The sequence below is a fragment of the Capra hircus genome, chromosome 24, assembly GCF_001704415.2.
Source record: "Capra hircus breed San Clemente chromosome 24, ASM170441v1, whole genome shotgun sequence".
Classification (NCBI taxonomy): domain Eukaryota; kingdom Metazoa; phylum Chordata; class Mammalia; order Artiodactyla; family Bovidae; genus Capra; species Capra hircus.
Genome location: NC_030831.1, coordinates 54850867 through 54876388, shown reverse-complemented (window position 1 = coordinate 54876388; position 25522 = coordinate 54850867). Strand labels below are relative to the sequence as shown.

The window sequence follows — 25522 nt, the reverse complement described above, 5'->3', positions numbered from 1 at the left end:
TAATTACCTGGGTCGTCAAGATCTTTTTTGTACAGTTCTTCTGTGTATTCTTGCCACCTCTTCTTAATATCTTCTGCTTCTGTTAGGTCCATACCATTTCTGTCCTTTATTGTGCTCATCTTTGCTTGAAATGTTCCCTTGGTATCTCTTAATTTTCTTGAAGAGATCTCTAGTCTTTCCCATTCTGTTCTTTTCCTCTATTTCTTTGCAGTGATCATTTTGAGGAAGACTTTATTATCTCTCCTTGCTACTCTTTGCAACTCTGCATTCAGATGGGTGTATCTTTCCTTTTCCCCTTTGCCTTTTGTGTCTCTTCTTTTCACAGCTATTTGTAAGCCTCCTCAGACAATCATTTTGCCATTTTGCATTTCTTTTTCTTGAGGATGGTCTTGATTCCTGCCTCCTGTACAATGTCACAAACCTCCATCCATTAGGATTGGGAGGCAGACAATATGGGACCAAGTCTCTTGTGCAGTAAAATAGATTTGAAAATGTATGAACCTCTAATCCTCCAAATGGGAGAGACTGTAGCAAATCCAGTGATTCTTAGTCGTACTTATATTGTTGTTCAGTCACTCGGTCGTGTCCGACTGTTTGCAACCCCATGAACCACAGCACGCCAGGCCTCCCTGTCCATCACCAACTCCCGGAGTCTACCCAAACTCATGTCCCTTGAGTTAGTGATGCCATCCAACCATCTCATCCTCTGTCACCCCTTCTCCTCCTGTCCTCAATCTTTCCCAGCATCAGGGTCTTTTCCAATGAGTCAGTTCTTCACATCAGGTAGCCAGAAGATTGAAGCTTCAGGTCCAGCATCAGTCCTTTCAGTGAATATTCAGAATTGATTTCCTCAGGATTGAAGACTCTGCAGAGTCTTCTCCAACACCACAGTTGGAGAGCATTAGTTTCTCATTGCTCAACCTTCTTTATCATCCAACTCTCACATCCGTACATGCTGCTGTTGCTGCTGCTAAGTCGCTTCAGTCATGTCCGACTCTCTGCGACCCCAAGACGGCAGCCCACCAGGCTCCCCTGTCCCTGGGATTCTCCAGGCAAGAACACTGAAGTGGGTTGCCATTTCCTTCTCCAGTGCATGAAAGTGAAAAGTGAAAGTGAAGTCGCTCAGTCGTGTCCAACTCATCGCAACCCCATGGACTGCAGCCCAGCAGGCTCCTCCATCCATGGGATTTTCCAGGCAAGAGTACTGGAGTGTGGTGCCATTGCCTCCTCCACATCCATGCATGACTTCTGGACAAACCATAGCTTTGCCAATATAGACCTTTGTCAGCAAAGTGATGTCTCTGCTTTTTAATACGCCGTCTAGGTTTGTCATAGCTTTCTTCCAAGGAGCAAACGTCTTTTAATGCCTGCAGTCACCATCTGTAGTGATATTGAAGCCCAAGAAAATAGTCTATCACTGTTACCATTTTTCTCCGTCTGTTTACCACAAAGTGATGGGACTGGATGCCGTGATCTTAGTTTTTTGAATGTTGAATTTTAAACCAGCATTTTACTCTTCTCTTTCACTGTCATTAAGAGGCTCTTTAGTTCCTCTTCACTCTCTGCCTTTAGGGGGGTGTCATCTGTGTGTACTTACATTACTACTCTTCGTCTGTGATGTGCCCTTTTTTCCTTTCCTAATACCCAGATTTATGCTTCTTTCTCTGTACTTATATAGGAATAGTACTTTCTTGATTTCTGTGGTCTTTGTTCTGTTTTGCTCAGTTGCCAGAGATAAAGAAAAGATGACTTATATGCTATTCTGATGACGGAAAACATTCCAGAAGAGTTCAGATATCCTTGAAAAATCTATGTATTAATGGTTAGTCCTGGTGACAGAGACAAGGTGAGATCAGTGAACTTATCGTTGAATGAGAGATAGAAGACAAAGGTGGAATTGGCCTTTTTCTATCATCTCCCAACTTTGAATGTGGAAATCACAAGCTAGCTCAAATTTCAGCGTATTTTCAATAAATAGCAGATGATTTTCTTTCAAATTTCTTCTTCTTCCACCTCTTCCTTATTGGTGTGAAATCTCAAACAAATAGCACTTATTGTTATACTAGAATTTCTTCTTGGTTTATACTTTAATTTCACCATCATCATTTTGCACTTCTCTGAAGAACTTGTGATCAAAACTATATGTGTCTTGCAAGCAAGGAAAGTTTTGATTTACAAGTAAAAGATTTTGGCATTGTACTAATATGTTGGAATTTCCATTAGGCATTTATTTTTCTTCACTCCTGTATTTATTTCTTTCCCTATCATGCTCTAGAACTTGGACTTAAGTGGTTTGATTTTTATCCCAGTCAAGTTCACTGCATGGGGGAAGCATGTTGAAAATGTGCTCAAAGGCACAGAAAATGTGGTTTTTAAAATGGAAACTAATTATACCCTTTTAGAAAAAATTTACTGAACCAAAACAATGTTATCAGCCAGGAGAAAAGATCATTTGGAAGGAGTAACCTGATAGATTATATCAGGTTCTGTGTATATAATGTCATTTGTCCATTGCAAAACAGTTTTCATTCTTAACACCATCAATTAGGCTATCTTGGAGATGAGGGGGTTTATTTTTCAAAAGGACAAACAAATTCGGTCTCCAGTAATATGTCCTGATGAATTTTCTCACTGATAGGGAAACTATTAGATATCTAGTGATCATTGTGATTTCAGTATTTATTAGTATTTATTAGAAAACCTCTTGCTGAAGTGACTTAAAAATCTGATACTGATAGAGAATCATTGAGTGTACTGTGGGCGGTTAGTTTCCTTTCACGTGAAAGTAATGTTGGTTCCTTAAATTTTTCATCGGTAGCTTTTACCCAGTTTCATACTGAACAAAGGAATAGTTTGAGAAAAAAGAGGAAAGCTTTCCTTGGATTATTTTGGGTATAATTTGGCCAAATTAGTATGTCTTGCTGAAGGTAAACATTTTAGAAACATGATTGCCTTTATCACTTTATAGTATGTTATAATAGAATGTGTAATTACAAAGCTTAAAATCCAAATACAACAGTAGCAACTGGCAAGTCACTGGTGTTGATTCTTTAAATCCCCTTTACAGTTTCAACCTTGACAACAATCCCACAGCTAATCACTACTATGTCACAGATACACGTACAAAATCACTTAGAAGAATGTAGTTTGTGGTTAAGCTTTGGAAGGGGTTGTTGTAGAAGATTTAGGTTTGGAATGACTTGGCAGAATTCTTTTTAAAAATAGGATAGAGTCCCTGCAGTCTGGCATGGGTTAGGAGCGGTCTCTGTACCACAGAGTGAAATAGTCCCGGGAGTCTGGAATTTTACTATGAAGGAAGTTCTGTTGTCTTTTATTGTTTGTAACCTAAACCCTTACTCTAGTGATTCTCACCAGGGAGTGATTTTGCCCCACAGGAAACATTTGGTAATGTCTGGAGATATTTTGGGTTGTTAGAACCCAGGGGGCAGGGGGTGCCTATAGGTGGTACTGGCATAATCCAGTGTATAGAGGCCAGGGATTCAGGAAACACTACAATTCATAAGAAAAGCACCCCCCCCACACACCAATCCCTGCCAGGCAACGAATGCTCTGGCATGAAAGACCAACAGTGCCAAGACTGTGAAATGCTACCCTAGCACAAAATTTGACTTTATTCTTAGTATGTGCTAACAGTGATCATATTTTCTAATCTTTGAACGATCAACTCATCATTTAATAAAAAACATTACTCACGGAAATGTTTTCAACACTTAACTCTGTCAATAGACTCCACATACACTATAATTGGGTATCAAGTAAAAATAAATAAATAGTGGACATGTAAAGCCTTAACGCTAAGAGTCGGACACGGCTTAGCAACTTCACTTTGACTTTTCATTTTCATGCATTGGAGAAGGAAATGGCAACCCACTCCAGTGTTCTTGCCTGGAGAATCCCAGGGACAGGAGAGCCTGGTGGACTGCTGTCTATGGGGTCGCACAGAATCGGATACGACTGAAGCGACTTAGCAGCAGCAGCAGCAAAGCCTTAACACCTGGGGCTTCCCAGATGGCGCTGGCGGTAAAGAATCTGCCCGCCAGTGCAGGAGATACGAGAGATGTGGGTTCGATCCCTGTGTTGGGAAGATTCCCTGGAGGAGGAAATGTTGCCCTGCTCCAGTATTCTTGCCTGGGAAGTCCCATGGACAGAGGTGCCTGGCGGCATGGGGTCACAAAAGAGTCAGACACGACCAATCACACGCAGACCGTAGCACCCTGTCTTACTTCCCTTGTCCTTTGCCTTCGTGGTGGGCAGAGCAGACATTGTTAATAGCTGGAGTAAGAAAGACTAATGGGACCTCTTATAGCTGATCCCTAAATACTCTGAAAGAGACAGTATTCACATATCACTCATAATCTCTGTGGTGTATTTATTATGTCTTTGAGTGACAGTAGTTGTCAAGATCCTTTGCCTTGTAAAATAATCTAGTTATAAATCTCATTAACTTATTTCAGCATCTAATTTTCTGTGAGTCTCTAAAAATAACTAATTTACATGAATTGCATTGGTTTCCCCATTAAAGTCTATGGGGAAGAACGTTCCTTTTTAGTCTCTGAATTTAGGAGTAACCCTTTATCAAATCCTGACATCTGACAAAGGGTTACTCCATTTTATACCAAGTTAAAAGGGTCTAAAAATTCTTACTGATATAATAATCTTTTTCCTGTCTCATCCTCTCATTATTATAGTTATTTAAATATTTTCCAAAATTCTTTTCCTCTGTTTTGGTTTTTGAAAACTTGGGGCTTATTTATCCAGTTTCTCTATTCTTCAGAAATTCAGCATGGTCTAGGACTGGGTAAAAATGAAATCAAACAATCTTATTTCCTTTTATTTCTCTTTTTCCATAGTTTGTTTCTTTTTTCCACATTATTATATTCTTTAGTTCTTGAGCAAAAATAGCTCTTCTAAGTTTGGTCTTCCATGGCTTATCCAGCTTTTTAGGTCAGTTGTACTGTGTAATGGGCTCACTCTATAATCCTTTGGAGAAAATTTCATGGACTAGTTGAGGTTTTCTGGAAGTGCCAAGTAGAAATGAGTTTAACAGGTGGCCTAAGGAATTTTTGGTCAAGCAAAGAGGTCCAAGAAATTTAAAAGTTTGAAAGGCATTCTTGGGAACTTGGACATGTTTAAAGGCATCATCCCAACTATCTCACTGAAGCTGACCTTTTTGTTGGACTGTTTGGGGGTGTGTAGAGGTAATATTTTCAAAGGCATCTGCCATGTCACTGGCAGACCTGACTCCAAAATACAGATTTATTTTCTGGACTCTTTAGTTGTCTCTCAAATAAGTAGTATTTCAATCCACTGTTTATGAAACACTAGCTGCTCTCTGGTGGTTCAGTTGGTAAAGAGTTCGCCTGCAATGCAGGAGACCCAGGTTTGATCCCCGAATCAGGAAAACCTCCTGAAGAAGGAACTGGCAACCCACTCCAGTATGCTTGCCCGGGAAATCCCATGGACAGAGAAGCCTGTTGGGCTACAGTCCATGGGGTCGCAAAATTCAGACAGGACTTAGTGACTAAACCACCACCACCAACTGGTAACCAGTTGTTCTTTGAGCTGCTCATAGGATGAGTATGTTCAGCACTCAGCCACAGGTTGTGAGAGGCAGAACTGTGAGCTCTGTTCTCTCATCTTGAAGCGTTTCCATTTAGGTGGAAACGCTCTTGAAAGAGAAAGCCTGGAAAAGCAGCATTTCAGGGAAGATCCCCTGGAGGAGGGAATGGCCACCCACTCCAGTATTCTTGCATGGGAAATCCCAGAGGAGCCTGGTGAGCTATGAGTCCATGGGGTTGCAAAAGAGTCCCCACATGACTGAGCAGATAAACAGCTCTAGCAGCAGCAACGGAGTGTTGAATGGCACAGTGCAGTATGGAAATCAGGGAGAAGAGACTGTGAAGAGGCTGGAAGTGGGAAGGGATCCTCAGGGGAGAGGCTGAACCCAAGATGGGCCTCACCAAATAAATAGGGGATCCTGTGATACAGGGGGTCTATGTCTCATGACTAGATGTCTGGGCTTTAAGTTCCTCTGACTTTGGGCATTGTATCCAAACTCTAATTTCAACAGAATCTCCAGTAGTGACATGATAAAGACGCATAGCCCATTAATACATGACATCCAAGGAAAAAGTATATTTCAACTTAAATATTTTTCCTTTACATGTCTGTCATATAGTCAAATACCTGTGAGCTTTACTTTCTAACTACTGTAGCCTGAAAAAGAAAACAGCTCCATTTTGTGAATAACTATGTTTTTTGTAAATAACCATGTTCCTCTTACTGATCTGCTCATTGGACAACAAGCAGGTGTTTGGGGAGCAACTAATTTGTCACCTTACAGGCACTTGTGATGCAGAAGGCAATGGCACCCCACTCCAGTACTCTCGCCTGGAAAATCCCATGGATGGAGGAGCCTGGTGGGCTGCAGTCCATGGGGTCGGACAGGATTGAGCGACTTCACTTTCACTTTCCACTTTCATGCATTGGAGAAGGAAATGGCAACCCACTCCAGTGTTCTTGCCTGGAGAATCCCAGGGATGGGGGGAGCCTGGTGAGCTGCCATCTATGGGGTCGCACAGAGTCGGACACGACTGAAGCGACTTAGCAGCAGTAGCAGGCACTTGTGAGATACCAGATAATAGCTAGTATGAGAGTCATACCGAGAGCTAAGCCTGAACGCATTCTGTGAAACATATTCTTTTTCACGGTCAACTCTACAGTGAATTGCTAAGGGCGAGAACCTATAAGGAATGATATAAAATAAGTTCTTCTCATTTCATTTGTTTCAGGGTAATTCAACATAGTCATTGACATAAGACTTTATACATGTTGATACTTTAGAGATATATTCAATCGTTAACTGCTCTTCAAGTTTTTCATTTACCATTTTGTTGTTGCTGGAGTTCAGGAGGAGGACCAGTTTGTCAGGAAGATTTGAGACTGCTTATTCTCGGCCAGTTAGTTTTCAGAAGGTCAGGGTAGAGTGTGATGTGAACCCTGAGGGTCATGCTGGAGTTTTATTCATTACATTATGGGCTTTTTCTTACCTGATCAATAGGCTGTACAGAAGAATAACAGTAGTGATGGTCTTTTATTGTTGCCAAAGTCCCAGACCTGCTTTTAAGAATAATTTTCGTATTTAGAGATGGTGACCATTTCTCAAGGTTTAGCATTGCCATTATATTCCTCTAGCTTTGATGCAAACCCAAACCAACTATGTCTTTGTATTTTATTACTTGAAAAATGAAAGCTGTCAGATCTAAGCAAGATGTATTCTTGGATATTTTGAAATTCCAAGGGCTGTCTCCATTGTAAAATGAAGAGTTCTGAAAGAAGTATTGGAAAACTGAGCCACTAAATATTTTGTGATTGAATATGGCCTCCTTTCTCTGCTTCTTGCCACAGGGCTATCCATCACACTCCTCAGCAGACATCAATTCTAGTCTTCCTCCGATGTCCACTTTCCACCGTAGTGGTACCAACCATTACAGCACCTCATCGTGTACGCCTCCTGCCAACGGGACAGACAGCATAATGGGTGAGTCGTGGAAACGCCGATCCTGCTGCTGACAACCAGTGTCAGGGTTTAATCATCAAGGAATTCTTTTTCTGCCCCCAATCCCATCACTGAACAGTAATTGAGCCATGAGTTTATCACATGAACAAATGAGCCAAATAGAAATCGTCATTATCTTGACTGTAATCTCTTTTTGTTCCAAGAAACTGCTATTTGGCTGACTGTCTCCACCGCGAATGATTAGATTGAACCAAGCTTGAATAGATCAACGCATGCTTCTCACACTCTGAAATAGCTAATAAAGCGAACTTATCTTAGAGGAGCCATTGAAAATTAGTAAGATAGAAGGCTTAATAGCTCTTACTAGGAGTTACTAGTCATTCTCAAATTCCAGTCACCATGCTAAGCTTTTCACTGTCACACACCACTGTCTTCTGGAAACTAGTTCATGTGATGTTCAGACATACCTATTAAGAACTAGTTTTACCTTCTGGAGGATGTGGCATTGTGGAATCCTCCAGATGGGAAGAACTGTTTGCAGGCTTACGGGAGAGGAGATGGCTGGGCATCAGCGAGCCAGAATTTACTTGCTGCTTTTTCTCAGCAAAGTTACTCATGAGTCAAGACCCAAGCAGAGTGTCCTGTCAAATAAACGAAGCCATCATCTCTAAGTTTTTGTGATGTTCATTGTGGTCCTTTCCGCAGGATGGATGGTTACCCCAGCAACACTCTTCTCTTGAGGGAAGAGCTAGGTAGGCTGCCCCTGTGGGGAGGCAACCACCACCTTCTGATTCTGCCTTCAGCAACCTTGTCATTCAGATGAGAGGCGCAGTCTGACGCGCCTCTCTGAGTCTTAAAACCTCAGACTTCCTCTGCTCACCACCTACTCTGGTTCCAGCTCAAACCCACAACTAACTCGGCCTTGTGATCCCTTCCCGTGGGTCCAGTCAGTGATGAGGACACTAACTGTACGTTTATTTTTTATTTTGGGGGGCTTCCCAGGTGGCTCATGATAAAGAATCCGCCTGCCAATGCAAGAGACACAGGAGACACAGTTTTGATCCCTGGGTCAGGAAGATCCCCTGGAGCAGGAAATGGCAACCCACTCCAGTATTCTTGCCTGGAAAATTCCATGGACAAAGGAGCCTGGCGGGCTACAGTCCATGGGGTCGCAAAGAATCAGACACGACTGAGCACGCACTGAGACTGGAATGTGTATTTATTTATTTATTTAGGCTGAGCCACACAGCATGTGGGATCTTAGTTCCCCGATCAGAGATTGATCCTGGCCCCCTGCATTGGAAGCGGAGTCTTAACCATGGGACTGCCGGGGAAGTCCCTAACTGTACATTTTAAAGATAAGAATGTGTGACGGAGGAGTAGTTCCTTTAGCTCTTTGCAGTTGTTTAAAAAATTTTCTTTGGATAGTCTCTGGAACTTGGGGAAGTGGTATGAATCACTTATGAGGGGGAGCGTTTTTGATGAAAAAGAAGATATGTGTTTTGAAATGTTGCAAATGTAATTCTGCCTAAAGAATACAGTCCCTGCTTACTCAGTAATATACTTCACACTTGAGATGAGCCATCTAGCAGCCCTTCCTTTCACTGCCCTGTCTCACTGAGAGGCGAATTTAGGAAATAGTTTCCATTTTTGTGACTTTTCATAATGAAGTCTCTACCGGTGCGTTGTGTCGGTTTGACCTTGGAGAGCTATGGACAGAGGTCATGTGGGGAAGCTTTGCTAACTCTCAGTGCAGTTTTGGCAGATCCGAAAAACAAGAAGAAAGAAAGAAGTGCAGAACTGAAAGAGTGAGAAAAGCGTATTTCACTTCAGTGTGGTTTGACAAATGGAAAGCCCCTTTCTACAGTCATGAGGTCTTAGTTATAAAGAAGGATGACCGGTCATTCATCCTTTTACAAGGCAGATTTCCTGTCTATTTGTGGTTTGAGTAATTTTCTTTTTTTAGGAAGGTAGAAAGGTAGAGCAAAAGCTTGAGCTGAGGAAAGCAGACTTAGGCACTGTTTGAAAAAAGAGTTGTGTTGACTGATTTGCCAAACAGTTCCTGTAAGAGTCCCCAGGACTTGGGAAGAAAGATCTTATGAGGTGGTGTGATTATCCTCCATGCCCTGTGGTCAGCAGGGCCACGAGTCTCAGTTGGAATGGAATTCGCCCTATTTAAGCTGATTGGCTCATCACTGGCTTGTATCCACAAGAACAGGAATGTCTGCCCTCCTTTTTTATTTGGTCTGGGCGGGTAGAGCGTTAATTGGTGACTTCTACATACTAATAGATAGGGCCCGGCTATGTTAAGATGGACTTACTATACAGACCAGAGGGCCCTGTTTAAGTGGAGGGAGGGTCTAGACAATAATAAAGGAGCTATACTTTTCAATGAGAGAAGTGTGAGATTTCTGGAATCCAGAGAAAGCTTTTTAGGAACAACTATTGCATAAATTACTCTGCCATTGTGAGTGTACTTGTCAAAATCTTCTAGCAACTTGTGAGAAAGCTTTACAATGATTTCGGGACATAAGTAGACATGGTAATTCAGCTTTTTGGAGGAATAGATCTTTATTAATTTGCATACATACTTGTTACTTTAGGATTACTTTAAGGGGGAACATTCTAGAATGTTCATCCATAAAATAATACATCCTCCAATTCCTTAAGTTAAAATACAGAGGAGAATTTAAGTATAATAATAAGCCTTCATATTTGCACAAGGTCCAAGTCACCCCTGTTTCTTTGCACTTTTTTTTTTCTTTGCACTTTAATTCTCCTAGGTTTTGGTTTGATTTTTCAGAGTGTGGTAGAAGGCAGGGATGGCAGCATGTCTGTGGAACAAGAAGAGAAGATTTCTCTTCTGATGTTAGTGATACTTCCCTAACAAACAGTATGGATTAATCAGATACATCTGTAGACTTTTGAAAGTATTTGGCATATACTCACTCATTCTGAAATACAGGAAATAAAGAAATATTACATTGCCTGTATCTCAAAGAACAAACAGAGTTAATTAAATAATTGGTAAATAGGGAACACACAGCCTGACACATGTTTGAGATTACACACATGATTCTGTAGAAAATGACTGTAAGCAATACTAATGCCGTAAGAATGGGGTTCAAGCACTAACACATGGACATCGCATTCTTCAAGTTTTCTTGCTGGAAAGCGGCAAGGCAATGCAGACTTTTCATAAATGGCGTTGGTGTCTTAGGAAGAGGCTTTTTCCGTCAAGAGGAAGATCACAGCTCCACGTTTTACTGTGTCTTCCTGGCAGTCAGCGACTGTCCTCAACTGATCATAGAAGAGCAAAATGCTTGTGGAGTGAGTTGTAAAATCTGGACCCATCAGCAGGTACCCTGTCTGGAAACATGCTCCCTTGCCTCTGGATCTGTCCCCTGTATCTCAAGAGAGGGGATATGCTCACGGAGGTTTGGGATGGCTTGTGTTTGACTTGGAGGGGTGGTTGTTGTTTCTTGTGTTGTCTTTTGCCCTTTTATGCCCAGTATCATTTTTTGAGAAAAGCTGAGGAAGGGCAGAACTGACTCTGTGTTAACGACAGAGGGTTTTCTTGTTGTTGTTTTTAATGTCATATTCATCCATGGATTTTTGAAAGAATTGTACAGTAAGAGATGTACTTGCAGCATGCCGTCCACTGCTTTTCTGCAAATGCTAGAGTGCATTAGGCACGTCTGACTTAGAAGGGTGGATTAAGCACTCTGGAATGATACAAATAAAATGCATGAGACACACCGTGGATTCTTAGTCGTTTAACTGATGGGGTGGCCAGTTAAGGATAGAAGCTGAGTCTAAGGGCTTCAAGAGTTACCACTATCAGAGCCTTTCAACTTGCTTCCTGAAACTTTCTCAGTATAACACTAGCTGGTTGTGCTTTAGAGTCATTGCATTTCAGAGCTTCTACCTGTGAGCAGGCGCCCAGAGGAGGAAATGGAAAAAGTTATTAGGTACCAATTCTAGAGGGAAGAAGTGTCTAGAGAATGGAGGCACATACATAGTACATGGAACATCTTATGGAAAAACCAGAACTAGCTTTCTGGCCAACCCAGTAGTACCTACTGTCTCCATATTTCCTTCCTACTTGCAAAATCCAATAGCTTTTTCTCTTCAAAAGGATTGAGAGACCTACCTAGCATCACACAATCCCCTACAACTACCCACGAAGGAGAATGCTCCAGTTCCCCAAGGGGAGATACCACTGGTGTACATTCCAGGGGTGTGACTGCTTGTGGTTGGGGGCGGCACACCCTCCTTTCTCAGAGGGAATTGGGCATACAGCTAGCATAATGCTTATAATAACTGTTATTGTTTTGTTAGTCTTGAACCAGCCTGTCTAATGCGTGGTATTCACCATGTCTTTAAACCTCAAACCAAACAGTGTTGAAGGAACAGCCTATGAAGATTGATGGAATACAACATATGCTAAAGATTACCCTGGAATATCTATCTGGTTCATGAATTAATCTGGCTTCCAACTTTCACTTCTAATGACATGTTTGTATGACATGATGGGTTTTAGTGTGTGGCTTTTCTAGTAGAAACATTACGTCCTTTTTCCCTTGAGGACCCGGTTTCACAGTACTTTTATTATGAGAATAGTTGCATAAGATTCACTTTATCTTTTACAAGAATCTTGAGCCTTCAAATACACTTGGGTGATGAACAGGCGCAGAGCATAAGAGCAACAGGAATTTTATCCAGCAGCGTCGCGGCATCTTAGTTACAAAGACCACCAACGGAGAACAGTAAACCAGTGTGATTTAAGTCTTCTCATCCATTTCCTGCACGTGGTTGATGGGGCCCAGCTTCCCCCTTGAATTCCTAGGAATCCGTCCTGCTAAAAGTTCAGTGTTTGGTAGCCTGTACTTGAGGAGTTCTTCTAATATTGTAGGTTGTAGGAGAGCTGGGAATTCGCCTTCTTTTATCTTTGTTGAGAAGCTCATGACATAATTATGCTGTTTCTGCTAGTTGAATAACATGAGGGTTGCTTGGACACAGTTCAGGAAAACCTAAATTTTAAAACCATCGTCGTCTTTCAGGCAAAGACACTATGAATTACACTTCATCTTTTTATAGCGCTAGCCCTTGGCTCAGTGACGAAGAATCCACCTACCAATGCAGGAGACTCAGGAGTTTGATCCCTGATCCCTGAATCAGGAAGATCCCCTGGAGGAGGAAATGGCAATCCACTCCAGTATTCTTGCCTGAAAAATCCCATGGACAGAGGAGCCTGGCGGGCCACAAAGAGCCAGACACGACTGAGCAGCTGAGCACACGCATCCTTTTATAGCTTCAGGATGCACCCAGCCTGGGGTTCTGGGTGTGCAATAAAGGGATAACACATTTCCAAATTCTGTTGTTTCAGTAGTCAGCCCCCACTTACACACTTATCCTGATGTTTGGATCAGGGTGTGTTCTAATGGGAATTGCCATTTTCTCCAAAGTGGAAACTGAGACTGAGGGTGGTCCCACTTGTAGCTGAAAAGACTAACCCCTGCTTTCTGCCCCATCTTCTAGCCAGCAGTAGCACCTGTGTTCAAGCCATCTGAACAATGCTTGGGTGGTTGGCAGTGTCGAATCCTCCTACCAAATTATAGTTCCTCTTAATAATCACTCATCTTCAATCATATTCATGTTACAGCTCTGCTTAGAGACTTGATTTTTTTCCCTCTCTTTAGCTAGGGAAATTGCTAAGAGCTAAAATCACATAAGAGATCAATCCAGTTTTGTATCAAACAGGGACAGTAGTTCTTCTCTTTATTTCTGTTATGTGGGCATTTTGGTAATTTCTCATAATACCTGGACAAACACTCAGGCGTAGAATAGTAATCAAGTCCTGTTACATGAAAGGTAGAAAAGTAGATTTGATGTGCACACACTTAATGAGAAGTATGGTTTGCTAAACATGACTCATTACTCAATATAGAAGAAATTTTGCTATTTGAGTATTAAATATATATCCACTTTCTGATTACTTATGCCCTTTGACATATCAGGCACGTAACTAAAAAGAGAGTCTTTAGGAGGAGGATCCGTGTAGCTTAACATGTTTAAGGACTCTTGAAAATGTGTCTTCTCCGGTGTTTCCTGGAACAGGACAAAAGGCATTCCAAGTGTAAGGGCAAACTGGTCCCAATAAACTGCTTTGAAATTTGAACCCTGGGGTTGATTCTCCAGCTGTTGCAGGTAGAATGGCTCTATATTAAAAAAAAATAAAAGTCTGTTCTTATCCGTGACGTCCATGAGTAGCCTTTGTAGTTTTCTGAAACATTTTCATGACAGTATGAGGTAAGGAGTTACATTCTGTCTTTTTATTATACCCCCAAGTCCTCATGCCTCCTCGTGTAAAACAGGGACTTAACAGAAAGTTCAGTTAGAAGGCTATGGTATGAAGAGATCATAAGGGTTGTATCTTGTCTCTTCTAAAGTATGATTTTTATGCCATAATAATTTATTTTTTGATTTAGGCTTATTCTTTTTTTTTTTTTTACAATAGGTCCTATTTTAAATATAGCAGTGTGTACATGTCAATCTTAAAGGAAAAAAAAAAAGGATACAAATGAGCAATGAACTTATTTACAGACCAGAAACAGACTCACAGATTTAGAGAATGAATTTATGGTTACCAGAGAGGGAAACTTGGGAGGGAGGTGGGATAGATTGGGAGTGTAATTTCTTTTTTACATATCTCTGAAATATTTTTATTGGTTTTCAATTCTTCCTAATTTGGTTTCATTAATATATTTTAAAACCTTTACTATTCTCATTTTAAAACTGTTCAAAGAATTAATCTTTTGAAAGCTACCATAGCAAACTTTATCTATAATTATAGCAATATCTTATCCTAGTTGGGTTTAGTTTCTTTGTTAGATAATGTAATTTTTTCTGATGTGGCTCTGAATTTTCATTTCATGAAGGTCTGTTTTCTAGTCGAGCAGATATCCAAATTATTTTGACTGATAAACCTAATTTTAAGAATAATGATAATATTGCTTCTGGAAGGGAAGAAAAAAATGTATGTATAATTATCTCCCAATACCATGGTAATACATGCTGAAAAATGTTAATGCTCTTTGTGTGTTCAGAATCCTTGTTATTTTCCTTTAGAATTGTCTTCAGTTTTAAAAGAACTCCTTGATGCAGAAATTTTTACTTTCACACCAGATAATAATTTGAATTATCTCTTTACATTGCATATTTTTAGTACTCTTGATATCTGTGAGTTTCTTCCACTAGTTCATTGTATGATGTTGGACCCTCATTTCAGAGAACTTCCTTATGCATAAAATCCTTAGTACTAACAACTAATATATTTTTAACATTATGAATTTGTGATGTGAGAAAGAATAGTTTTTCCTTTTTTTTTTTTGACAGAAGGTGATTGTGTTCTTTTCATTACATACAGCTTTCTTTCAGTTTTAGTAATTAACGAATGTAGGGGTGAGTTTTGTTAATCAAATAAAGCAAACATCAAAAGATTATCAAACTGTCATACCCAACATGTAAATATATAAAAATAACAAGCATAATTTAACTGTACTAAGCAGAGGTCAGGAGGATGAAATTATAACCTAGAGACAAAGATAATTTGATCACTTGAGAGCTGATCCCATGACTTTATTTTACAGATCTGGAAGCTGAAGATGACACGTTTGCTAGAAAAAGTGCTTTCTTGGGTTGAGGATAAGGCTGGGAATTTTTTTTTTTTTTTAATTTAAATGTGTAATGAAGTTTTGCTTGAATTAATCCGTTGAAATAGTATTTCCTTTTCTTATTTCACAAAATAGTGACAAACACTTTCCCCTAGAGTTTAATAGGTTTTACTTAAATATTAGATCTACTTGCTTATGCTGAGGCCTTAATAAATCTAAGAGAAGAACACCACTGGCTGTACCATTTTATAAAGGCAAATTACTTTCAAAAGCTAGAGAACAGACTTATGGACTAGGGCAGGGGGAGGAAGGAGAGGCTGAGATGAATAGAAAGAGTGACATGGAAACACATTACTATTTGTAAAATAGAGAGCCAGTGGTAGTTTACCGTATGACTCACGGAACTGAAAGAGGGGCTCTGCAACAACCTAGAGGGGTAGGGAGTGCGAGGGAGGGGACATACATACACCTGTGGCTGATTCCTCTTGATGTATGGCAGGAATCAATACTGTAAAGCCATTATCCTTCAATTAAAGAAAACCCTTGTTTATTAGAGCTGATTTGGAACTATGTGTTTGAATCTATATCCTGTTATTAACAGGTAGCCTTCCCTCAGTATCCTGCTGAGGGGATGTTTCAAGGGTCCCCTGCAGATGCCTAAGTTTGAGGATGATCAAGTCCCTCATAGAAAAGGGTGCAGTATTTGCATACACCCCTTGCATATGTGTGTGCTCAGCCGTGTGTGACTCTTGGCAATTCTGTGCACTGTAGCCCACCAGGCTCCTCTGTCCATGGGATTTTCCAGGCTTGAATGCTAGAGTTGGTTGCCATTTCTTCCTCAAGGGGATCTTCCTGACCCAGGGATCACACTTGCATCTCCCGCTTTGCAGGTGGATTCTTTACCACTGGCGCCACCAGGGAAGCCCATATAACCCTTGCTCATCCTCTCATATACTTTAAATCATCTCTAGATTATTTATAATACTCAAGGCAATGTAAGTCTATGTAAATAGTTGCTACCACCAACAAATTCAAGTTTTGCTTTTTGGAAGGGTATGGAATTTTTTTCTGAAAATTTTTGATCCGAGTTTGATTAAATCCTTGGGTGCAAAATCTGTGGAAACAGAGGGCCGGCTGTACCCTTTATTCATCCATCTTCTGGGTAAAAACACTGGTGTTTAGATAGTAGAGACTGCTTCGTCATCATGTACACTTATTTTTCCTCCAGAATTGGAGACGATATTGACTTTTAACAGCATCAGAGTTCAAATTCTTTAAATATGAACACAGACTTTAAAATGTGTGAAGACTATATGTTCCTCAAAATATTAAAAATATTTTCCCTCCTAAGAAGCTGCCAGGCCTGTTACAGATTTTTTTGTTTTGTTTATTGTGGAACTCTGAGAGAAGTATCTCACTTTGCTATATAGCAAAAATTAATTTTTCAATTTGAAAGCAGATGTAACTCTTATTCGTGAAGTGAATTCAGTTTACTATATAAAATGTAAATAAAGGCAAGCTATGAGAGCTTCAGAGGTCTGAAAGCACTGCGTACTTTTTAACAATGAACCTCATATGCTCACCTACTACTCTTGACTACTTAACTACTCACAGACAACCAGGGGAAAAGTAATAGCAACTGAAACACTTTTTATCTTTAAACCAGGATGTCAGGTTTATATTTTATCTGTTAAAAAAAATGTAACATGAATATATTTGACGTCTACCTCAGCAAACAAATTAATGCTAATTAAATATTAATGTGTTGTAATTACCATTAAAAATGCAATTAAATTGTGAGTAAATGGACCAGGAATAGAAAATTGTTCGACGTCTCACCGTCTGGCTTTTCGTATTGTGCCTTTTGTTTTTGCAGCAAATAGAGGAAGCGGGGCAGCAGGCAGCTCCCAGACTGGCGATGCTTTGGGGAAAGCACTTGCTTCGGTGAGGAAATGTTGACCTTGGACTTCAGATGTACCGCGGCAGACGGGTGAACTTTAATCAAAAGTGGACATTTAGAATTTTAGAAAATGGATGGCAAATAGCTTTGATTTTTGGAAAGGCTAGCTTCCTTGCATAATAATCGTTGAAAAAATTGAGAGAACGCTGAAGATTCCAGCGGATGGCTGGTCTCTCCCATCTTGCAAGCGGTACTCAATTACGGATTTGTGGATATTCTTAGGGCCTTTAAAAGTATAGGTTTTCCATCCTGATGTCTTATTTTTCTCTAAAGTCATTGGGGGGCTCGTTGATTGACCAGCTAAGACTGACTTTGCCAAAGGGCAGTTCTAAAACATTTTGAAAAAGAAACTTTTTTAAAAAAACGACCATAACCGAGGTTCATTTGTTGCTTCATTGGCACTTGGCTTCTCTGCTTTGCCTGCCCACTGCCAGGAAGCTAAGATCCAGCATTTCTTCCATATTCACCAGTGACCAATGGCAGCCCTTCCTCGTCTGAGGGAGTGTACCTGGTATTGTCTTCAAAAGCTAAACGTGATCATTTGTAAATATAAGCAGAGATTTGTTGCTCTGACGTTTCGTCTCTTCAGTTGGGTTTTCCTTATCACTGGGGCATAGATGCGTTTGATTTAGGTTAGCCTTGTGAGCTATGGAAAAGTTTTTCTTTAGACTGAGCGTCCTCCTGCCTTGGAACCAGATACCGTAAACGTAATGAAGAAGTTGAGCAAAAATCTTAGGGTGTGATGCTGTCTGACCTCTTGTTTCGTGGAGGAAGAAAGGGAGGTTTGGTGTATCTTTGTAGCTTCATGGCCATGCAACCAGGGGAGGAAATGGGAAGAAATGGACAGAACCAAGGTCTGTGCTGACTCAGTTCAGTTTTCCCCCCTACTATCTTCGAGCAGCTCAAGAGCTCTTCTTTTAAAAAAGTAATTAAGTTTTTCGTTTTAGAATATCGGTACTGTAGTTGATTGTTAAGTGTATTTTGCACCTTGGAATTTGTGGATGAATCGCATTAATGCTTTGTAGTTTAAATTGTGGCATATTTATTCCCCATGAATGAGGATTTGTTGTTGTTGTTTTTTCTCCCCACTGTTTTAAGATCTATTCTCCAGATCACACTAACAACAGCTTTTCATCAAACCCTTCAACTCCTGTTGGCTCGCCTCCATCTCTCTCAGGTACGGTACCGTAAATGCACTGCATCTGAGTGTCAGCTTGTAGAACGGTTCCCCCTCACGCTTCCTGTGCTGCTGGGGGAAACTCACTCCCTCCAAACACTCAAAACAGAGCGTCTCCCAGCAGACCAGTAGGAAGGGGTGGGAGAGACAGACATGGCCGTGCGATGGTGAAGTCATTTACATCCAAAACTTTTCTTGAAAGTTCATGCGTTTAGAATGTACAGGCACTTGGGAAGCTTACTTCTTAAACTTTTCTTTGCAAAAGATACTCAACAGAATAATATACTCCAACAAAAATTTCAGCGGGAAAACCAGTTCACATTATCGGGAATAGAAATGCAGATTATGTAGTCATCAAACATAGATTATTCAAAAGGATCATTTCTCCCAGAAATTTCAGGCTTTTCAGATTCCCTCTTTAAAGTCCATGTTATTGGAAGGTTTGAAGAAAACTATAATTGTGTAAATAAATTGTGACATAACTGTGTGGAGTTAAAGAGGATGTTTGCCATTTACAATAGAACAAGTTAACATGACCTATGGCTTCAGATAATAAAATTATAAATTGTTAAAAATGGTGTTAGTAAAGCGTTGCACTCTTCAGAGCTCCATTTAAAGGGCTCATTGCCCTTCCAGTATAAATGTTTCCAGAAAGGCTTGGAAGGAGGATAGGTGGCTTCTTTAAAAAAAAAAAAATCATATCTGTACCTTATTGAAACCTGATCTTACCCTAATGTAGACTGTAGTCACTTGCCTGAATGTTGCTGCGTCAATCTCTGTATTATTCCCTACATACAGCACTCCCATGACCCCATTGTAAAGTAAATTCCTTGATAAAGAATCAGAGATTTCACCTGGCCACAGAGCTTTCAGAGTTGTTGGCCATGGGCTTAGGGGAGACTTAATATCAGCCTTTCCCAGCCTCCATTGACAGGAGGAGGTCACAGAAGAAAGAGGGAAAAAGCTGGCCCTTCCAGTCCATATCTCCAGAGAGGCAGTGCTGAAACTGGGAAAGCCAGAGGTGACATTAAGAAGATAATGGAATAGCACTGAAACAGTCCCCGTGGCAGGGAAGTAAAGTTCAGAGTTGTACATTTCTGGCTTAGTGCCATATTATTAGGCTCTGGAAAGCGATCACAGGTGTCAGCATCCAAAGTCAGAGACAGACTGAGATAGTACAGAGAGGCCAGGGGTGAGGGAGTCTGAGCAGGGAGAGCTCCCACATTCCCCATTTCAAATGAAGCAACTCTAATTTTGTCTATTTTATAATATGGGGGAAGCAAGAATATTCTTGAATCTAATATAAAGTTTGAGAAACAGCTATTTCAGTCTGATGCTCTGATTTACAGATGGATGTATGAAGGCCCAGAAAGGGTATGGGATTTGCTGAAAATCTTCAGTAGTAATATCAGAGCTCAGGCTAGAACCAGCGCTCTGCCAGTTCACTTCCAGGTCAAAGTTCGGAGGGGAAGCGACGATGCACACATCGTTCCAGAAAATTCCGCAAATACCCCAAACCTGAGTAACGTGCTGCATGTGGAAGACCCTGAAACAAGGCCACCTTTGAGGTCCTGGTTATCCAGCCTAAAAGACCGCACGTTAGGGAGAGAGGACTTGATAAAGATCGAGAGATGGGGACAGACTGCTATTTTCACACCAAGGGCTCTGTCCAGATTTTTTCACTGAAAGTAATTGGACAAAACATTCTATTTTTATTTAGCATAAAAATACACGCGTGCACACCCGGAAGTGGCAGGAAGAATGGATTTTTACAGAGCCAGCAGTATCAGGGACTGTGATTTCAGTGAGATCATAGATTTTTTTTTTCCTTTCTTCAATTATTTTCCAAGTTTCCTACATGAACGTGTATTATTTTCAATTTAAAAGTGGTTTTTATTTTTAAATTGATAGGTTAGACATGTTCTATTTATTATAACAGCAATCTTTCTTTACCTTCAAGTTTAGTGAATCATTAAAAATGTGTTTTCTTCAGAAGAAACTACTTAATGTTGTTATATTGAGTGTTTAAATCTCTAGTGGATCTTATTTCCTTGAAAAGTTTCTGAAGGTGTATCCCTTCTTAAGGATCATTTAAAAACAAGTAGCAAAGCTGTTTTTCATTGGTGAGAGAATTTTGGTTTTAACAAACTGGCTTTGCATGAAGGTGTAATGAAAACCCCTCTTTGCGCTCTTAAAAGTACCTTGGCTGTGTAGTGATGGTTTTCCATCAAAGGGACATTTCTGCAGCTAAAATTCACAATTAAGTAAATGCTCCCTTTTACGAGGAAGCCTGAGAGAATTCTGAGTCCATGTGTAGTCTACCTATTTTACGTTTAAAATGTTCTCCTTGGCCCTAAATTCTCGTATGGGCAGTTTACATGTATTTCCTTAATGTCCAGATAGAAATCAATATGCTATTTCTAAAAGAACTGTTTAAAATGTTGGTAAGGTTATCCTTCGGATTATACAGATCTCATTGCGATTCCCATTTTCCTGTCAGCAGGCACAGCTGTTTGGTCTAGAAATGGAGGACAGGCTTCATCATCTCCTAATTACGAAGGACCTTTACACTCTTTGGTAAGTTTCATCTGCTCACTTTGACCATTCTCAGGCCTGCTTCTCTTTTTCCATCCAGTTCGCTCTTCAAGAGTCTTATTTTCACTAATAGGAACTTGTGGTTGATGGAAGCCGACGGGTTTGGTCAGAGGCAGAGTTATTAGCCTATGCTTGTTCCTGTTTGTGGACTGTAACCCGGCTCCTGCTATAGTGGAAGCCTCAGGGCTCCTGTGTATCTAGAACCAGATAAGAATCTGGGAAGGATCATGGCCTCCTCCCCTTGTTGGGGAAATACACGTGTGTCAGTGATTAAATACCTCTCCTGGTGTCCGTGCTGGAGTTCCAGCTATGGTGTGGAGCCAGAACACTTGGAGAGTCTCTGTGTCTCTAGTTTGCTTTCCAGAATATTGGGTTTATAGGAATTTTCTTCTTGACTTCTGACTAAGAAGCCTCCTGCTTTTCTCCTCGTTCACTTTGATTCTCATGGAAATGTAGTAATTTCATTAAATTTCTCTTATAAGGAATCACTGAAAACTTTCCCTGGGTGTAATTAATATGATAAAAACTCACATGATGATTCAGTGTTTGACACTCCACTCAAAGGAAGTGGCTGGAAACATGCATGAAACAGCTCTGCTCTAGGCACTGTCTGGTCTGTGTATGAGTCACACAGGGAGGGGTGGCAGCAAGAGGCTGTCCCTTCAGGGTTGAGTTTCCTCTTTTTCTTCCCATATTTTGAGATGGAACATGGGGGTAAGCATATCTGTTAATTTGCCTGTCTATCTGTCAGCCATTCAGGGTTTCCTTTCTTACTTTTGGCTTATGATTTAAATGAAGAAAAATCTAAAAATGAGAAGACAGAGGTGGATTCTTCCTAGCGGTAGTGTGTAAATCATCTACCTCCTCTCTTTAGCCAATAAGATGACCACAGCATGAGACAATCAAGTGCCATCTAAGCCCCGTGAATCTGCAGCTCACATCCAAATAAGCCATCATCCTTAGAAGTGTTTCTCTCCATCAGTTATTCTCTGGGACCCATTCATCATAGCTGGGTTTTTTCCGACTACATAACTATAAAGACTACGTTTTTATTTCTGAGGGCCTTCCCAGGGGTCGCTAGTGGTAGACAGTGCAGGAGACGTAAGAAATGCAGGTTTGATCCCTGGGTCAAGAAGATCCCCTGGAGGAGGGCATGGCAACCCACTCCACTATGAGTTTAAGGGAAGCCCCGTAATACCCAAGCCCACCAAGTCAGAAGGCTCTGTACCATGGACTGACTATATTTGACATACATTGTTCCCGTCCGTGGAGAATAATTTAGAAATCGTTTTTCTCATGCCGGAGAGCTGGTGTCTCTGCTTGCACAGCCCGTCAGAAATCCGAGTGGATTCTAGCATGATCTAGCACAAAGGTGCACTAGAGTTGAAGACTCAAGGTTGCAGCCCTGAGGTCACCGTTTCCTGGCAGTATGGCATTGAGCAGTTAATTGACTTAGTTTTCTTGGAGCCTCATTTGCATGTCTATGGTGGAAGGGATAATAATGTCTTTCCTGTTCGCTTACATGTGTAGAATGAGGATTCAGTGAAATGGTATCTTTTAAAGTGCACCATGGAGATGGTTGTTTGGTATCGTTATTGGTCACACTGGAAAAAAAAAAAAATACATACACATCTCTATGTCTATTTTATTCACCAAAAACTATCCTGTAGGCTTATCTAGTTGTGGAAAACTCGGATCCTAATGGCTGGGATGAAAAGATCAGTTGGTTTTTTCACTGTATAAGAGTAGTGAGCTCTATACTGTAGTAAGGGCTTTGAAATAAATTAGAGGCTCCCGGTGAGCAATTTGTTTGTCTTTATGATTCCTCAGTCTTGAAATCTACCACTTTGATTGACAGAATTTTTGCAATTTTGTTCTTTAACTGTTTTGAGCCTCTGATTCCCTCTAACACACACACACAGAGGTGATAATCAATAGAAGGCAAGAAACCCAGTTAAAAATTGTTACTACTCAATAAGAAATTACAGTCTGTAGGCATTTACCTCTCCCTGATTTGATACTTAGCACTGTATCATGTGACTCAGAGGAAACCCAGGGAATATGCCTTCAAGAAGATAATTTAATTGGAAAACTATAAATAGGGCACCTTTCCATTGTTAATTTTTAAAAATCTTTAACCAGTGCCTGCCAGAATGTTCCTTAAATTCAATAAATGTTTTTTTGGTTTTTTGTTTTTTTTTTCTTTGCTAAAGTAAGTTTCAATTCTTTCAAGGTAATGCAATATAGTAAAACATATATACTTACCATGTCCCGGAAGAACTACTGACTTTGTTCACAAAAAAATAAAATTATAATTATAGTATTAACAGTTTTCACCCATTTTCTGGGAAAGTCACCATTTACTTTTATTATCATTTTAAGGAGAATAAATTTTATTCAGAAACCCAAAATGTAGTTCGTATCAACTCAGGTTTTACTTCTGTAATCTATATCCATACTTGGAACTGAATCAAATTTCACATCACTTATCAACCAACAGCAAAGCCGAATTGAAGATCGTTTAGAAAGACTGGACGACGCTATTCACGTTCTCCGGAACCACGCGGTGGGCCCGTCCACAGCCATGCCTGGTGGTCACGGCGATATGCACGGAATCATTGGACCCTCTCACAACGGAGCAATGGGTGGTCTGGCCTCAGGGTATGGAACCGGTCTTCTCTCCGCCAACAGACACTCACTCATGGTAAGGGATGGGGTGAAACTCAGGGATACTAGTTAACATGCAGAATTAGAATTTCTAGCTCAAATAATACTGCTGCAACTTTGTCTTTTTCTAAACAGCTTTATTGAGATAAAATTTAACCTACAATTCACCCATTTCAGTTTTACAGTGTACTTACTGTGTTCTCCATGTATTCACAAGAAGGTGCCATCACCACCAGAGTAATTAACCCCCCACGACGAGAAATCCTCATGTCTGTCAGCCGTCACTCTCCAGCCTCCCCCTTACAACTAATAATCTCCTTTCTGACTCCAGATTTGCCTATTCTAGAGATTTTCTAAATGTGAAATCCCGCAGTATGTGGTGGTCCTTTCTGATGGGCTTTTATCACTTAGCATAGTGCTCTCAAGGTTTATATAAATTTTGTCCTTTATCAGAGCATCATTCAGTTTTTATTCCCCCAAAATTCCATTGTTTGGAAAAGACTCTGATGCTGGGAGGGATTGGGGGCAGGAGGAGAAGGGGATGACAGAGGATGAGATGGCTGGATGGCATCACTGACTCGATGGACGTGAGTCTGAGAGAACTCTGGGAGTTGGTGATGGACAGGGAGGCCTGGCGTGCTGCGATTCATGGGGTCGCAAAGAGTCGGACACAACTGAGTGACTGAACTGAACTGAAATTCCATTGTACAGATATACATTAAATGTATCCACTCATCAGGTGATGGGTATTTGGGTTATTTCCAGTCTTCAGCTATTAGGAACAGTGCTCCTATGAACATTAGTGTACAAGTTTTTTGTGTGGATACATCGTTTCTTTCCACTTACGGATAAACCTAGGAGATCCATTGCTGAGGTCGTGGCCTGTATGTTCAGTTCTTCGCAATGACTACAGCTAAAGGACCCGACTCAGGCTCATGCTACATCGCTTGGGTTTCACATGAGAATTGGTTGGGTTTATTGTTTTTGTTTAATAAGTCAAATCAATATCTTTTGCTCCTGAGTATGGTTTACAATGCGTAGGGTCACAAAGAGTCAGATAGGACTGAAACAACTTAGTGTGCACATGGGAGGTCAAAATACACGGTGTGTCTGTCTTAATAGATGATGTGGGACCGTGGAATTTTAGTACATGGTAGTTTTACCACTCCCGATTTATGAAAAAGTATTGGAGTAAGGCTTAAGCAGATTTGTCCACATTGCAGTTGAAATTTCAATTTTCCCATTACTTCTGGAAAGGACTTGAGAGTGCATCCCTTTTTCAGGTGATTATAAGATTCAGCAAATCTCCCTAATAAAACGTTAAATGATGACAAGTAATGAGGTGAACACATGGGTGAAGAACTTAACATCATGAGTAGTGGTTAGTGATTCTATGTAATTCTGCTCTTTACAAATGCCGGTCTTCAGCAAACACCTTAGTGTCCTGTTTTGTTCCTTACAGGCTCTCAAAAAGTTGTGTGTGTGAAGGTCTGTTTTCCATTATCACTAAGCATCTCTTATTTAAAGACGATTCCAAAAGGAGAATGCAAAACAAGCACAGGTTATTCTGAGGCTCTCTAAGTTGTCTTCCTCAGAAGTATTCCTCTGCCCTCCTTTCCATTTCTCTTAATAAAAGATTAAGAGTCCCATCCTGAGCTGTATATTATGAAAACCTGCAACCAATTTGAAACCAAAAATACTGGTTTATAAATAGAAGCAATGAACTCACTTCTAAAACGTGGAAAGATATTTTTGAATGCCAAAGCTAAGTCTTTTTTTTTTTTTTGCTTTTCCTAGACTCTACCCTCAAAATTCCTCATTGAGTAAAAATTGTTTGTCTATTCGTGGCAGTTGCTAAGAGTTTAACAAAAGGAAAATCTAGATTTTAATTTAGCTTGGCCTCAGGT

At 40.4% G+C, this 25522-nt stretch overlaps 1 protein-coding gene across 21 annotated transcripts in view; it reads left to right on the top strand.

Moving 5' to 3' along the window:
• The window catches only part of TCF4 (transcription factor 4), a 384420-nt gene that overhangs the window by 327191 nt on the left and 31707 nt on the right, over nucleotides 1–25522 (top strand). For 17 of the 21 annotated variants that reach the window (XM_018039407.1, XM_018039409.1, XM_018039408.1 and 14 more), the window contains 5 exons: nucleotides 7429–7561; nucleotides 17093–17160; nucleotides 18275–18353; nucleotides 20854–20930; nucleotides 23449–23652. In XM_018039407.1, the coding sequence (XP_017894896.1) occupies nucleotides 7429–7561; nucleotides 17093–17160; nucleotides 18275–18353; nucleotides 20854–20930; nucleotides 23449–23652 (561 nt within the window). The remainder of the gene's footprint in view (nucleotides 1–7428; nucleotides 7562–17092; nucleotides 17161–18274; nucleotides 18354–20853; nucleotides 20931–23448; nucleotides 23653–25522) is intronic. The other 4 variants (XM_018039405.1, XM_018039402.1, XM_013974450.2 and 1 more) reach the window with 1 other exon arrangement.